At 49.4% G+C, this 16,277-nt stretch overlaps 1 protein-coding gene across 1 annotated transcript in view; it reads right to left on the bottom strand.

Moving 5' to 3' along the window:
• The window catches only part of DLGAP2 (DLG associated protein 2), a 657,437-nt gene that overhangs the window by 78,084 nt on the left and 563,076 nt on the right, over positions 1 to 16,277 (bottom strand). The window contains exons 6-7 of the mRNA XM_047772228.1: positions 12,803 to 13,872; positions 1,983 to 2,194 (exon numbers count right to left, since the gene is read on the bottom strand). Coding sequence (XP_047628184.1) covers positions 1,983 to 2,194; positions 12,803 to 13,872 — 1,282 coding nt within the window. The remainder of the gene's footprint in view (positions 1 to 1,982; positions 2,195 to 12,802; positions 13,873 to 16,277) is intronic.

Here is a 16,277-nt window from a genome sequence, read left to right as displayed (position 1 = left end):
TGCAAATCAATCACTGTGATATACCACATTAACAAATTAAAGAATAAAACCCATATGATCATCTTGATGGATGTAGAAAAAGCTTTTAAGATTCAATATCTTATCTGATAAAAACCCTCCAGAAAGTGGGCATAGAGGGCATACCTACATACCTACATAGGCATACCTATCTCAACATAATAAAATCTGTAGATAACAAACCCACAGCTAACATCATATTCAATTGTGAAAAGCTGAAAGCATTACACTTACAATTAGGAACGAGACAAGGATGTCCATTGTCACCACCTTTTTTTCAACATAATTTTGGAAGTCCTAGCCATAGCAATCAGAAAAGAAAAAGAAATAAAAGGAATCCAAATTGGAAAAGAAGAAGTAAAATTATTAGCATTTGTAGATGACATGATGCCACACATAGAAAAACCTAAAGATGCTACCAGAAAACTACTAGAGCTCATCAATGAAATCAGTAAAGTTGCAGGATACAAAATTAATGCACAAAAATCTGCTGTATTTCTATACCCTAACAACAAGAAGTCAGAAAGAGACATTAAGGAAACAATTCTTTTCACCATCACATCAAAGAGAATAAAATACCTAGGAATAAACCTATCTGAGGAGGTAAAAGACCGGATTCTGAAAACTATAAGACGCTGATGAAAGAAATCAAAGAGGACACAAACAGATGGAAAAATATACTGTGATCTTGGACTGGAAGAGTCAATATTGTAAAATGACTATACTACCCAAGGCAATCTATAGATTCAATGCAAGACTTACCAAATTACCAATGGCACTTTTCTCAGAACTAGAACACAAGATTTTAAAAATCGAAATATATGACCCCCCACCTGTGAGTCTATAAAAACTGCAGGCTTTACAGTAATTTACAATTATTTTTTCTTTGCAAATATAGGTAGAAAGTGAATACTGCCTTTGTGAGTGGCAAAACAAATGAAACCCTCATAACAGTTGTATATGCAAAATTCACCCTAAAATATTAAAAATACCACACCATCACTGTGGGATTGAGTTAGTCATAAAGGTACAGTTCACATTTGCCACATGTGAGTTCAGTTCAATTCAAGATTCTAATTTTTCATCCCGAGAGTTCATGCTACCGGATGACAGAGTTTAGTTCACACTACCAGATGAGTTTATCAGGAGAAGCCACACCGCTGTTCATGGGTAGCTGTGCCCATGGGGCCACCGTGGGGAATGACACAAAGGTGACACCCTGATCAAGCCTCATCTGCTCATTACACCACAAGAACAACTTGGGACGCAATGGGCAAAGCACGGAGCTGCGGTTCACCCTCTTGTTGGATCCTCACTCGGAGGACACGCAGCTCGTGGTAGAAAGAGCAGACGGCCCTTTGTCTTTATGTCCAGACTTGGCTGGCAGGACCGACACACACGACAGGGTCACAGCCAAGAACAAGAGTCATGTGTCATAGTTCACACCAATAGCCGGGGTTCCAGTTTCTTCTTGTTTATATTTGGGAAATTAGTTGAATTTGTCAAGAGTGTACTTTTGGACAAACTATAAAGCATATGCGATTATATTTGTAAAAATCATCCAATTCCTCACTCAACCCCACAAAAAATTCGTGGCCTATATATGCACTTATAAAGTTATAGTAAATAAGACCCCCCCCATAGTGGTTTTCACACACACACTTACACATGCACGCAAATGTGCTCCTGATAAGTGACTGGAATAGTCTGAGCAGGTACTGAGGGCTGCTGGCTGTGACAGCTCTAAAATCATTATTTGACATAGAAATCACCCATGACTACTTCCTTAAATTACTCTGCAGTAAGTAAATAACTGAAGGCCTGATTGTTTTCTTAAGGACTTGAAAATTGATGGCCATTAGGTCTACTGTTTTCATCCTAGGATGTCTGTAGGGTGACAAGTGGCCCAGGTGGGGGTGGCTGTGCAGAGAAGACAGCCCTGGGGTGGGGAGGTGGGGGCTTACGTTTGCAGCTCTCCCAGCGGCCTGGGTCCGATGGACTTGAGCAGAGGCTCCGGCCGGAGGGTCACCTTGGGGGATGTCTTGGGGCTGGAGTCCGACTCCCCGCTCTCCTCGTCGCCCATGGCCTTGATGTAGCTGCCACTCCTCATCCTCCGGCAGGGGATCTCCTCATCCTTGCCCCCAGGGGGGTACCCAGCCCACTCGTCCTGGGGCACCTAGGGGAGAGCAGACACGTCAGTCCCCTTCCTGCCTCTCTCGACAGATCCTGAGCCCTGAGGATGCCGCTCCTTACGGTCGCTTGGCGTTTATGATCAGACATGGCCTGTCATTCAAACCCCAGAAGGGCCTGAATATACCATCATTGTTTCCCCCCCATTATAAAAGTGATCAACATTATAGAAAAAGTGAGAAAATGTTACAAAAATAAAATGAGAATAAAATTCAGTTATAGTCTCAGAACCTAGAAAAAAACACTTCTACTTAGTTTTATTTTCTTCTGGTAGGAAAGCAGTTGAAACCTGAGAAAACTGGAAATAGAGTGGAATCCAGTGTGGAGAAGAAGAGGAAGGAGGAGGGGGCAGAAGGGAGGCCCTGTCTCGTGGTCAGTGCTGACCAGGTGTGGGGGGCTGAGCCCAGGTCGGGTGTTGCCACAGGCCAGGGCCCTGCACTCCTAGGGAAGCAACTGGGTCAGGTCAGGACGGGGCCCTGAACCACCATTCCTGGCACATGTCCCCACAGAGTGATGCCCACCCAGCGCTCTCGTGTCAAGTTCAGGTCTGAGTGTTGGCTAAGCCGCGAAGAGGACAAAGCAGGCCCTCATTTGGAGGTCACCTGTCGTCCCCGACGTGGAGCCCTCACACAGTGCAGTGTCACGGACCTTGTCTGACAAAGTGTCTGACCGATCATGTCCTCCGTGCTCATTCACAAAAGCCAGAACCACGGTGATGGCAGCCAAGAGCAGAGGCCATAGGATCCCAAACACAGTGATGCTGCCCCAGTGTCTGTGGTCAAAGGGCTCAACACATGCTCTTCCTGCTGGAGGCAGGAGTTTCCCACAATGCTCTTGGTGGAGACAGGAAAGGATGCAGTTCTACACTGAGCAGGTCCCAAGTGGGGCTCTTCCTGCGGTAAATACTGAGAGGCTCCTGGTATGCTTTAGCACTAGAAGGAGTCCTGCCATCTTCCCGGCCTGTCTCTCACCACCCTCTCCAGGGACCTGCATGCCTGGCTGGAAAGGCAGGGTTTTCAGCCGAAAGCACCTTTTCTCTCATGTTACAGCCTGGACAGGAAACTGGGATGGAATGTTTGCCTACTGGTGTAAAAGTATCTTCTGTGACTCTGGCTGAGACAAACAGGAGCTGGGCCCTCCTGAGAGGCAAGGTGCAAGGGTGGGGACCACAGCCCCTCCAGGCCCCAGTAGTGACCACTTGGGTGGGTCTTATCTATAGCTTGTGTTGTAAAAGCCCAGCTGGCTTAGGAACGCAGGGCTCACGGAAACACTGTGGGCCATGCAGGAAGAGGAGGGGGCCAAATGATGGAGAGTCCAGGTTCTCACTAGACCCCGGCCCCAGGGGCTGTGTAGCCCAGGGGACACACAACCCAACCCCACGGCTGCCAGACAGGGCTTGGGCAGGAGGCATTTCCAAGCTCCTGTGGCTGGGTGCCCAGAGCCTGTCTTCATGTAGTTTTGACCCTGGGGAGTGGTCCAGAACCAAGTGGGCTGCCACGAGTCCACAGACTGCATTGCGGAGTGGAGCCACCAGAGCCTTGGTGGGAGAAATAAACACCCAGGACATGGCAAGAAGCCAGCCACGGGGAGAGCAGGTTGGTTTATGCATGTGCTTCCTGACACCAAGGACTTGGGGGCTCCAGGAAGAAATGACCAATGAAAAACGAAGACTGAAGGTCTCTGAGTATTTGACACTCCCGTGCACAGGCCTTTTTACCAAAGGCAGTTTCCAGCAATCAGAACAAATCTCCAAGGCGGAGAAAGGCGTTTCTACACAGCTTTGTGCCAGGAGGTAACTTTTCTATCAGAGGACTTCAGACTATTCATGCCTCTGACTCAGCCATGCCCCCAACAACAGGATTCCAGCCAGCAATAGGGAATTGAGCAGTAGGATAAAAGGAGGGAACAGAGGAGTTCCCATTGTGGCTCAGTAGGTTAAGAACCTGATGTAGTCTCTGTGAGAACATGGGTTCAATCCCTGGCCTTGCTCAGTGGGTTAAGGATCTGGCATTGCCACAAGCTGTGGTGTAGATCACACACACAGCTCGGATCCTGCATTGCTGTGGCTGTGGTGCAGGCCGCCAGTGGCAGCTCCGTTTCAACCCCTAGCCTGGGAGCTTCTACGTGTGGTAGCTGTGGACCTAAAAATGCAAAACAAACAAACAAAAACTGATAATACCAGACAGGATGGCAGGAATTATTTACTATAAGCATACAATGGATACTGCACAGAAGATATGTATTTAGCCAAGCAAGGATGTTCATGGGGCGGGGCGGGGGGGCAATTTTAAAGTAGAGTGTGCACTCCATGTTTTATGCATCAGAGCCAGACAGGCCTACATTATGCATGGAAACAGCCAAAAGGACATGGAATCACCATTGGAAGATACTGACTCTGGGTTTCTCAGTGGTTTTTCTTTCTTTCTTTTTAAAAAAATCAATTGATCTATATTTTGGTGGCCATGCCCACTGCACGTGGAAGTTCCCAGACCAGAGATTGAACTTGAGCCACGGCAGTAACAATGCCAGCTCCTTAACTCACTGAGCTACTAGGGAGCTCCTCGTCAATGATTTTTCTTTATATGTATATTTTCTAAATTTTCTGCCCAGACCATATATATTGCTATTATAATACAAAGTAAAAACATATTGATTTAATTTAAGAAAATTCAGTCCTGAGTGGCAACACCTGTCCCTGGAGGAGATAGGCATTAAATAAATTGAATTACGGTTTAATGAGGGCCAAAGAAGCCGACACAGAGGGGAAACAGGAAAGGAACCAAGAGAGGCTGATGAGAAAGGGATGATCTGGGAGGCCTTCCTGGAGGTGACCTCTGGGGCTCTAATTCAATGGGGCTTGATGAGCAGGCAAGGCAGGAGGTACACAAAGGCAAGGCTCCTACAGCCAGCACCTGGGAACAGGGAGGGGAGGGCGTTCAGGGAGGGAGGCTGGAGGCTGGCCGGGACAGACAGAGGGGGCCGCATGCCAGGAAGGTCGCATTCTCGCATTCTCATAGGCGGCTGCATGGAATTTTTGTGAACTAAAAGCACGTTTTTGTAAAAAAACAAAGTAAAGATTTCTTGTAGCAGCTTGTGAATTAACTAACAAATGAGACCAGCTTGTATTTTTTTTTGTTTCTGATTTAAGCCGCCAATTTCACAGTCTTTGACAGGAGAAATTTCAATACAGAAGGCGTGTAAACCAGAGCCGAGCACAGGGTATGAATAAGGCTTCCAAAGCATATGTCCTCAGACCATCAAAAGGACAAGGGAGGGACATGGAAATGCCACCGAGCCTCAGTAAATAGCCTTCTTGGGTCCATTACCAAGTCAAAAACCTGCAGCAGGAGGTGTGGGTGGCCCATGTCGGACCCCAAACATTAAGTGCTTTACAGCCTCTGGTGAATGAACAAATGAGCTTCTTTTCACACAGAAAAGCCACTGACCCTGTGAATCCAAGCGTAGTCTTTGCTGCATCTGTGATAATTAATTGCCCTAATTCCCAGCTTGCATAGAGAGTGGAGAGATATTTATAACTTTTACACAACCATTTTCCAAGGTTGGGTTTAGCGTACTTTTTGGGATCTCCTGCTTTTTGCTTCAGGGAGATTTCAACACCGCATATTAAAATGCCCTTTTTTCCTTTCCAGCAGCAAGGCACAGGTGACAAGGGCCAGGGTTGTGTAATAATATTCTCTTTCAGTTGTCGAAACCAAAGCAGAAAATGCCATCAAACGTTGTGTGTCCCTGTAGGGAAATGTCTTCCCCATTCACTCCACAATTTTTATTGGTTTTATTTTAAATGCATGCCAGGCACACGTGCCACTGAGGGTTTAACTGAGAGCAAGAGAGCTCGGTCTCCATCCTAGGCTTTTCCAGGAAAAGGCATGGTTCCAGGTGGGGCACCGTCTAGGCAGCCGTGACTGCCACAGACCTGGGGGCATGGCCAACCTGCCAGGTACTGGGATGCTTGTTTGCAGGAAGGCGGGACCCAACACGCCTCATGAAGTAGCCCCATGTTCTCTATGCCTCTGAATGTCTGCTTTCCTGTCTATGACTATGGGAGCCTTGAGTCTAACTCTACGTATAGAAACCAAAGTTTTTTGTTTTTTGGTTTTTCTTTTGCTTGGTTTTTCTTTTGCACAGGTTTTAATGAACAATGCATTTTTCAGGACTAACCATGTAAATCAAAGGAAGAGAGAATTTTGTTTGGCGTAATGTTTACCCAGAACTGTTTATTGTTTGCGAAAATCCCATCAGCCTGGCGGAGGGCAGTGGTCTGAGTCATTCTGAAACCTTTGTGGGTCTGAATTAGGATGAGTCCATATCCAGAAACAAGCTTCTGAACACTTCATTCTGCACACGTGTGTCATGGGCCCAGACATTTTGATATTCAAATTCGTGTTCTTAGTTAAAAGTGACCTTTTTATTTCTCTGTTTTGTTAGAGCTCAAGCAAATGTATAAATAAGCAGACACATGCAGTTGACCCTTGAACAATGCGCGGGTGGGGTGGTGCCCCTTCACACGGTCAAAAGTCTGAGTGCAGCTTCGAGTCAGCCATCCAGATGCGCAGTTCAGCCCCACTGCAGGACTGACTGCTGAGAAATTCCGCCCGTAACTGGACCATGCAGTTCCAACCTGTGTGGTTCAGGGTCAGCTGTATACTCAGAATAGCATGTGGAGGTGGGTCACACACAGAGCTTCCTTTGAATCAAGGGGATATTGTGATATATCATCCTTAGAAACACGACACTTGGCTTGGGAAGTTTAGGAGCCATTGTAGGGGTGGGGGAGTTTTTCACGTGCTTGCCTGCTGGGTCATAAGTGCACAGAGTTCGGAGGGTGCAAGGCGAGGTTACCCGAAACCCTTGTGGGCCTGAGGAGACCGCTCTTGGGGTCCCCACGATGGCTCAGCGCACCGCTGTGGGGGTGGGGGTGGGGGCGGGCGGTGCTGGGAGGCTGCTGAGGGAGGGGCCGGGCCGGGAGGGAGGAGGTGCGGGGGGGCGGGGCTTGCTCCAGAGCAGGGAGTCAGCTTCTGATGACCGGGAGTCCAGTTCTAACCTCACGCTCTCCCAGGAGCCCCGAGATTCTCATCTGGGGCAATTCTGTGCCCAGGACATGTGGCGACGTCAGAGACAGGTCTGGTTGTCTTCCAGGTGGGGGTACTGCTACCGGCTGCTGCGGATGCTGCTCAATGCCCCCGGTACCCTCTACTCCCCACAAGGCCTCCCCTGCCCCGGGAGAGAGTTGTCCTGCCCTTTGACCTCCTGCCATGAACACTCATGAGGATCCACTCGGTCACACGCGGACCACATCCTTATCTCTAAACGTGGGGAAAGTAGAACATCTATGGCCTCATATCCCAGGCCTATGAAATGACTGACGATTTTCTGAGTGTCTTCATTACACTCTGATGATTCTAAGATCAAAGTCTGATGGATATGGGATCAATGAGGCAAAAGGATTTAGTGGACTCCTGGCTAGCCGTACTTAAAGCCCCTATGTCCTTCGGTGAAGAATTTATTCAACATGTTACTTGAAGGCCTGTCACAGGCCTGAGACGACAGCAGGTACTAAAAGTGATGCCCTGAATAGGGATGCAGCTTGTTGGGGTTAACCCTGTGTGCTGGTCATTCATTATGTCCTGTCTGTCCCCATGGCTGGTCACTCTTCCATGTGACGGACACTTTCCCTGTGCTCTGGTCACTGTTCTGTGTAGTAGTCTCTGTTCCCATAAGGTGGGCACTGTCCCCATGTGCTAGTCTCTGTCCCCATGTTCTGGGCACTTACCCTGTGCTTTGGTCACTGTCCTGTGTACTAGTCCCTGTCCCCATGTGCTGGGCACTGTCCCCATGTTCTGGACACTTACCCTGTGCTTTGGTCACTGTCCTGTGTACTAGTCCCTGTCCCCATGTGCTGGGCACTGTCCCCATGTTCTGGACACTTACCCTGTGCTTTGGTCACTGTCTTGTGTACTAGTCCCTGTCCCCATGTGCCGGGTACTTACTCTGTGCTCTGGTCACTCTCCTGTGTATTAGTCTCTGTCCCCATGTGCTCTTCATCAACCTCTGGCCCACCTTCCAAAACCAGGCACCACTGGAAAACAAACACCCTCCTTTGAAACCGCAAACATGCATCTGGAGCAGAGCTATGGGGGTCCAGGTTGGGTCGCTGTCCTGGGAAGCACTGCTGTCCCAGAGGATGCAAGCCTGTTTTTCATTCTCTGCCTCTATAACTACTCATACTGAGAAGGATTCTGAGAAGCGTGGTTTTCTGAAACTGGGTGGTCTTTACAAGCCCAATTCCAACTACCCTGAGGGGGCAGGAATCCTGGGAGAGCAGAAGGGTGGGGGCTTATTCAGCCCCTGAGTGCCCTGGTCCCAGAACCACTAGACACCTCCAGGGCCTGGAAGGACCCTCCTTCTGTTCATCGCTCCCGGGTGTCCTCCAGGATCGCAGGACAAGTGTGTCTCCTCGCCCCTTCCTTCGTGTCCAACGCTACCAGATGCAGGGGTGACTAAGTGACAAGTGTGTGAGGTCTTGTTGGGTGGGAGCCAGATCATGGACTGGGGAGATGGACATGGGTGGAGGGACAGACTGTGGCGACTGAACAGGAAGAGAATCTGGACGAGGCAGGCAGCTCTGCAGACAGACATCGGATGTCAGTTCACGGGTGACAAAACCCTCAACGCCTAGTTCAAATCCAGCTTTCACTCCTGACTTGGGCGGAAGCAAACGCCCAGGGGCTCTCCTGTCTGAGACCATTTGAAATGTTTATTGTAGAAACTGGAGAAAACCCTTTTGGTTTTTTTAAACCACAGACAGAACCCACTGGACAAACGTCCTTGGGAAAGGGGGTGCTCTTAGGTGTATTTCTGTGTGCACATGGAACTGCTCAAGGAGGCACGGCGCCCCCTTTCCAGCAAAGGATGGGGAGCAGCCCGCGCCCGGCGCTCGGGGGGAGGCATGGACCTTAGGATGGGGCTGGGAGCAGGGTTGACAGACTCTTCAAACTTGGGGATGTTTTCATTGTTCACCACGACCTTCCTAGCTCTGCCTTCGTCCTGTTCCTTCCCCTCAGCTGCTTCCCTAAGTGCCGGAAGGGAGGCTCCTCCTCCTCAACACAAAATGTTGCCTTCGGAACAGCAGCACAATTAGCACAAACCGCTGAAATGAGCCCCTGAGTCTGGACCAGCAAAGACACAAGAGGGGAGGAATGAGAGAAAGTGACGGGAACGAGAGGCCAGGAGGTGAGAAGTGGGGGCGAGAGCCGGGTGCTGGCCTGAGAGTGCGTGCGGCTGGCGAGCAGCAGTGACGGAGGGGTGGAGGCCCATGTTCCCGGCGTGGCGGACCCAGCTGCCACCATGTCCTCCCACCACAGATCAGCAGGCCTCTCCCCCCTTCCTCACCCCACAGCTCAGGGTAGCCCAGGGTGGGAAGCCTTCTGCCCCCTGAGCTAAGCTGCTGCCCATTATCTCCCCTGACCACTGCAATACTTATCCAAAGTATGACCTCAGATGCTTGGTCTGCTGATGGAGAAAATACCAAAACAAGCTTTGGCAAATAATAAAATGGACTAGAATTTTCTTTCAATTCTATTGTCTGCTTTGACCTACTTAAAAACATTAAAAAAATCTTTCTCTAATGTTAAGTATATATTCTGCACAAACCAAAGGTGGAACTAAAAAGCAACTCTCTGTTCAGCTCTAAATCTCTCTAGCTTTTGTTGAAAAAAAAAAAAGAAAAAGAATAGAGCTTATGAGCATTTATTTCTCTCTTCTGTTTTTTAAAATCTTATTTGTACAGCAGCATCTTCAGACAAATTCTTCCAACCCCCACCTTCCGGTTCTGAGATGAAACCTGGGCATCTGAGGACAAGAGGTTTTAATCTTCCAGGGAAGTTTAATGCAGCTAGTGCCACGAAGCCCCAGTAAGAAGGTTTTGGAGAGGCTGGCCCTCCGCCCTAAGGGGTCCTGGAGCCCCATGGAACAAAGCCAGCCTGGGGAAGGGGCAAACCTGTGCTGCCCAAGGTCAAAGATCTGGCCCGGTGTCCCTCGGTGACGGTGGTGGGGGGAATGGGAAGGGGAAGTAGGTGTTGGACTCGCTTCTAGGAGGAGGGGGAGGCAGGGGGCTTCTGAGTAAGCCCACAGTCCTGTGTCCACTGGCCCCACCATGGGCAATTGTGGTCCAGGCTGCCCTGGTGGCCAAGAGGCCCCAGTGTGGATGATTGTGGACCAGGCCTCCTGGAGGCTCCATCATCAGGTGGACACCGGCCAGATTCCCACCCCAAGGACCACTCAGGCTGGGGACCATTTCCTTCTCTATGCCTCTGCCTCGAGGACCTTACTCAACAGCAGGGATTGTTCTGTAACAAGATCCAGTCCCTTATCACATGTGATTATTTAAGGATGAATGTTCTGAAGGAACAGCTGGAGGGATGACCCTGTCACTCCACTGGGCACCTCCCAAGAATGTCAAGAACATCAGGTCCTCAGTGACCCACTGGGCAGGGTGGCTGCTGGCAGGAGGCCTGACCACCACCTGACAAACCCGGGGCTGGAGAAGCACCTGGGTGACCCCATGAAACCCCACCGTGGGGACCCAGACCGCAGGGAGGTCAGACACACGGGTTCCTAATTCATGAGGGAAGACAGCAGGGCCAGAGCAAGAAGAGGAAGCGATGGAAGAGAGGCCCTCGGGCTTTTCAGAGATGGACCAGCCCATCCCCGCAGGCCTGGTCTGGATACTGCCAACAATCCGTCAGACAAACGTGGGTGGCCAGGGCACAGCAGGTGGGTGGTGACTGGGAATTTGAAACTATTGAAGAATATTCTTCCTTAATGATTCACCTGTATTACAGTTATGTCTCAAAAAGAAGAGTCCTTATTTTCTAGGGGGTCGTTCTGAGATAAACAGGGAAAGGACTACGGGGGGAGCCTGGGTTTTGTTTTGTGTCGCCTGGACAGGAAGGTGGGTGGGGTGCTGATGGGGCAGGCCTCACCCTGAACTGGCTGATTCCAAGGCTGGAGGATGAGGGACAGGGTTCATTATGTCACGCTTCCCTGCTACAGGATTGACAGCTTCCATCATGAATACAAATTAAAAAGAGCTCTTGGAGGGCAGAGAAATAGGCAATGTTCAGTAAGAGGAGTGGGCATAGGGGGTGGTGTGGGGCGTGAAGCTCTGCAGAGGATGTGCGCCCCAGGAGGTGGGAGGGGAGGCAGGTCTGGGAGTCAGGCACAGGGGCCCAATGCCCAGGGTCGGTCCCTCCTGCAAAGTCTGGGGACACTGCACAGAGACTTCCCAGGTCCAGACACAGAGATAGACAAGAGTTTTGCTTCTCTAGCAACGACTAGACTGGGCCCTGGCTGCATTTATCATGTTCCTTTAGATGTACAGGTAAAAATTTCATATTTAGGTATCATTGGCGTTTGCTAACTACAAGCAAAATTTAAGTCTCTCCCATTGCTATGAAAATAATATTTTATCTAACTACCAATTTGTCCTCTTGAAAAAATCTGCCCGTAAAAGCAGTGTGCTTGGCATTTCCTTTTAAAATAGAACCACTGGATTTTGGACAATGTACCAGGATGGCACCTGGAATTTCTAAAATGATTTGCAGCCACCTGAGGCAGGAGAAGATTCACAGTTGTTTATCTGTTCCATTAATTGACTGCCTGATGACTCAGCCTGCACTTAGCACTGTCACTCATGATCCCTGAAGATTTCTCTCACGCAGTGCTCGGCCCACAGTACCTGCGGCCAGGCAAGTCCAAGTGATTGCAAACTGGAATACAAATTATGCATATACTAAAGGAAAGCTCCAGACTTTCGAGTTCTGGTAATGGTCCTGTTATCGGATAGAAGTAATTGCAGAGGCCTCCTTAAAAGAGGCGGGTGCCTCTCAGTGGCTGGTGCACTCAGCGATGGTGTGGTTAGTGGTTAGGCGGTAATGGGAAGGAAAGGACATAAAAAGGAGAATTCCGGAGTTCCCATTGTGGCTCAATGGTAACGAATCTAACTAGTATCCATGAGTTGCAGGTTCGATCCTGGGCCTCTCTCAGTGGGTTAAGGATCTGCGTTGCTGTGAGCTGCAGTTTAGGTCGCAGACGTGGCTCGGATCCTGAGTTACTGTGGCTGTGGTGTAGGTCAGCAGCTGTGGCTCCCACTTGACCCCTAGCCTGGGAACTTCCATATGCTGTAGATGCGGCCCTGAGAATAAAAACAAAACTGGCGAGTTCCACGACAGGCCACCTCCAGCCATCCGCTGTTTTTAATCTGCTTTGGGTTAAAGCACACCTCAGAGGCCAGCTGCATTTTCTGTGACCACGCTCGCTGGCCTTTTCAGGAAGTAAAGATGCTCCTGTCAGATAAGCCTGTGAACTACTCAAGCAGCAGGCAATCCCTGGGCCACACCAGCCACTTTCAGAGAAGAAAACACAATCCTGGGCTGAAACATGTCCAGGCCTGGTGCTGTGTCCTGCCACCTTGGAGGCCCTGAGGCCCTGTCATGCACGGAGGGCTCCAACAGGCAGGCAGTGCCCAGTGGCCAGGACCCAGGTCAGATGCAGCAGCCCCTCCCGCCCCCCTTACCTGAAGATAGTGGCAGGGCCGCAGCGGCGGCTTCAGGTCCTGGGGCACCAGTGGCTGGTCCAGGTTCAGGGAGCTCTTGCGGTAGGCTTCCTTGGCCTGGCTCACGGTCAGTGTGGACCAGGAGCTCCGCTTCATGTACTTGGTGTCTGGCGTGAGGGCCAAGCCCTCGCAGGCTGAGCACTTCACGTCATTGTTGCTCTTGGAGGTCCGCAGTGAGAGGTCCCCGAAGGGGCCCTGCAGCGCATCGGGGTAGCAGTGGGCGCTGTGGGCCACGTGGCGCCTGTTGGCCACACTGGAGGCGCGGTAGGTGCTGTCACTGTCCAGGTTGTCATCCGAGCTCCACCAGCTGCTCAGGCCCGAGCGGTGCTTGCCCTCGGGCTTGCGCTCCTTGCTCTTGCTCCGCTTGCTGTGCTTGGCATGGTGGCCGTGCTGATGCTCGTCCGGCCGGCCGTCACCCTTGGTGCCGTTGGCATGGCTCTTGGCCGAGCCCTCCAGAGAGTGGGACTTAGTGAAGAGCTTTTGCACTGAGTGCACAAGGTGCCGGATGCGGCCCGGGCTCTCACTGCGCTGCTCAGCAGCCGCCGAGGTCCGCTGGTACTGCAGTGTGTGGAACCCGTCTCTGTGCAGGGGCAGCTGCTTCTCGAACTGGTCCAGGAGGTTGGCCGGGATCCTGTTGGTCTTGGCGCCAGCATGGGACACGGTGCAGTCGTCCCGCGTGTCGTAGTGGGAGCTGTAGTGCATCCGGGGGAAGGTGCTGCTGGACACGTGGTCGCCCAGCACCACGGGCATCACCACACAGTCCGAATGGATGGAAGTCCTGGGGGAGCAGCGATGGTGCTCCACGGGGCAGCTGTCCGCCGGGCTGAGCAGGTAGGGCTGCCGGGTCTCCTGGCCATGGTGGAGGTGGCTGTGGCCATGCTCGAAGTCCTCGGGGGGCGTCAGGCCACAGGTGTGGCCAGAGCACAGCTGCGGCGGGTTCCGACTCCCGGAGAGCCCTTTCATAGTCCTTGGGGCCGGCAGGTACCTCTCCTCATTGAAGTGCTGGGTTGGGGACCATGAATACTGCTGGTCTGTTGAGAAAACACAGAAGCACCCATGAGACTCAGCAGGGGTGGGGAGAACTGGGACAAACCCTCTGGGTGGGGTGGGCAAGGGGCTTGAAGCCCACCCCTGCCGAAGGCACTGTTTTTCCCAGAGGTTACCCCTGGTCTGGGCATTCAAATAAACAATCTTTTTTTTTTTTTTTTTTAATACCACATTGACTGCTCTAAGGTATAAGACCATGAAGAAGAGTAAGCTCTGCTATTCCCTGGGGTGGGTCTACAACTACAAATATTTAATGTCCAGGATGTTCATCAGGTCTCTTGAGAGCAAGACTTTGTGGTTTTAAACAAATGTGCAAAATGGAGGGGAAACAAGTTACATTTCAAGTAGATTTGAATGCTGTGGTCCAGTTTAAGAACTAATATTTATTTATCTATTTAATCAGTGGTATTGCTGGGGCGGAGTGCGGGGTGGGGGTGCTGAGGTGCCAAGGGCACAGGTACTGGTCGTGAGTCCTTTAAAAGCTGTATCCTTGCTTTGCAGGTGGAGCCGGGGTGGGGGATGGGGGCTCTCTCTCCTCACTTCCCATTTCAGATTTTTGACTTTGAGCTGTAAGATCCTACTCAGGAAAAACAAAAAAGCTTTGATTTGTGAGCTGCGCTATTACACACAGACCCCCAAACCTCAGGTGCAATGTGCGGGGGGGTTGAGGGTTTGCTGCTGCTGGTTGTGGACCCTGCTGGGCCTCCCAGAAGGAAGGCAGTTGAGCTCAGGGGTTGGAATGGGGGCCTTTGGACACAGAGTAGTTAGGGTCCCAGTTCTGCCACCTCCAGCCTGTGACTCTAGGCAGGATGCCCTTTCCTAAACTGTGTCCTGATAAAGCAACTGGTGGAGCCCCAGGAGGAGGGCACCTTGTGTTATGCCTGGAACTGTTATCATTGTCAGTATTTCTCAAGTTCAGGGTATCCTGGACTCTAGGCTTTGCTGGAGAGGCCACTGGCTTCACCTCTGCTTCCTGCTATCCCAGTGTTTCTGTCTCTTCTTCTTCCAACTGGCTACCCAACAGACGCAGGAAACACAGACTCTATTACAGCAGATGCTCTGCCTATATAGTTTGTGTATATAACATACATATCTATATATGATATGCATACATAGTATGATATGCTATAATACAGTATATACAGATTATTCTAGTGTATAGCATATATATATATAGTACATGATATGCATATATGCCATATAATGTAATATAGATTTTATTATATAGTGTATAGCATGCACTTATAGTATGTATATATAATGCACACATCTGTATGTAAAATGCTTATATAATACATAAAGTGCATATAACATATACAGGAAATAGTGTCTATTACAGTATATGATATGCACATATAACATGGATAGATAATGTGTACATTAATATAGAATATATGTATATAATATGCATATATTATAACATTCAGGAAATACAGACTATTATACTATATAATGTGCTTATGTAGTTTATATAATGCATATGTATCTATATATAATATGCACATATAGTATACAATGTGCATATAATATATACAAGAAATACAGACTATTGTAGTATTTAGCATACAAATATAGTACATAATATGCATATATGGTATATAACGTAATATATACAGAAAATACATATTCTATTATACTGTACAGTATGCACTTATAGTATATATACAATGCATATATCCATATGTAAAATGTCTATATAGTATATAAAGTGCGTATAATATATGCAGGAAACAGTCTACTATGGTATACTGTATGTACTATAAAATGTGTATATAATGCATATATTTATGTAGTATATATGTGACATGCATATATTACAATATATTCAAGAAATAAAGATTCTATTATAGTATGTAATGTGCTTATATGGTTTATATAATGCATATATAACCATATAAAATATGCACATATGGCATATAAAATGCATCTAGTATAGGAAATAGATCCTATTATTGTGTACAATATGCACACATAACATGTACATATGATGCAAACACTCACATGTAATATGCATATACTATAACATATCAGGAAATACAGATGTGGACAGCTGATTCCAACAGGAAAACAGCTGAGAAGAAACCCTCGGGTTTTGCCTGGAGAGGATGTGGCAGCCCCACCAATATTGTTCCACTGGCTGGGAGCATGCAGGCCAACTGGGTCCAGGTGGGTGGTCTCCCTCCCTATGTCCACGCTACCTCCCCCAGGGACCAGGCTGTGCCTCCTCCCCTTCATCAGGGCCACAAGGCTGCTCTGGACAGCAGGCAGCCAGCCGCACAGCCTGAGACAGGGTGCAATGTCTCCCTCTCTCTGTCCCTCTCCCGGCTGTACTTACCCTCCCCTTCCTCTCTGCCCACACTGGCTCCCCCTTCCCACCTCTCCCACCCAA

This window comes from Phacochoerus africanus, chromosome 3 (genome assembly GCF_016906955.1).
Source record: "Phacochoerus africanus isolate WHEZ1 chromosome 3, ROS_Pafr_v1, whole genome shotgun sequence".
NCBI lineage: Eukaryota > Metazoa > Chordata > Mammalia > Artiodactyla > Suidae > Phacochoerus > Phacochoerus africanus.
Note: the sequence above shows the minus strand (reverse complement) of the source record. Positions and strands in the feature narration are given on the sequence as shown.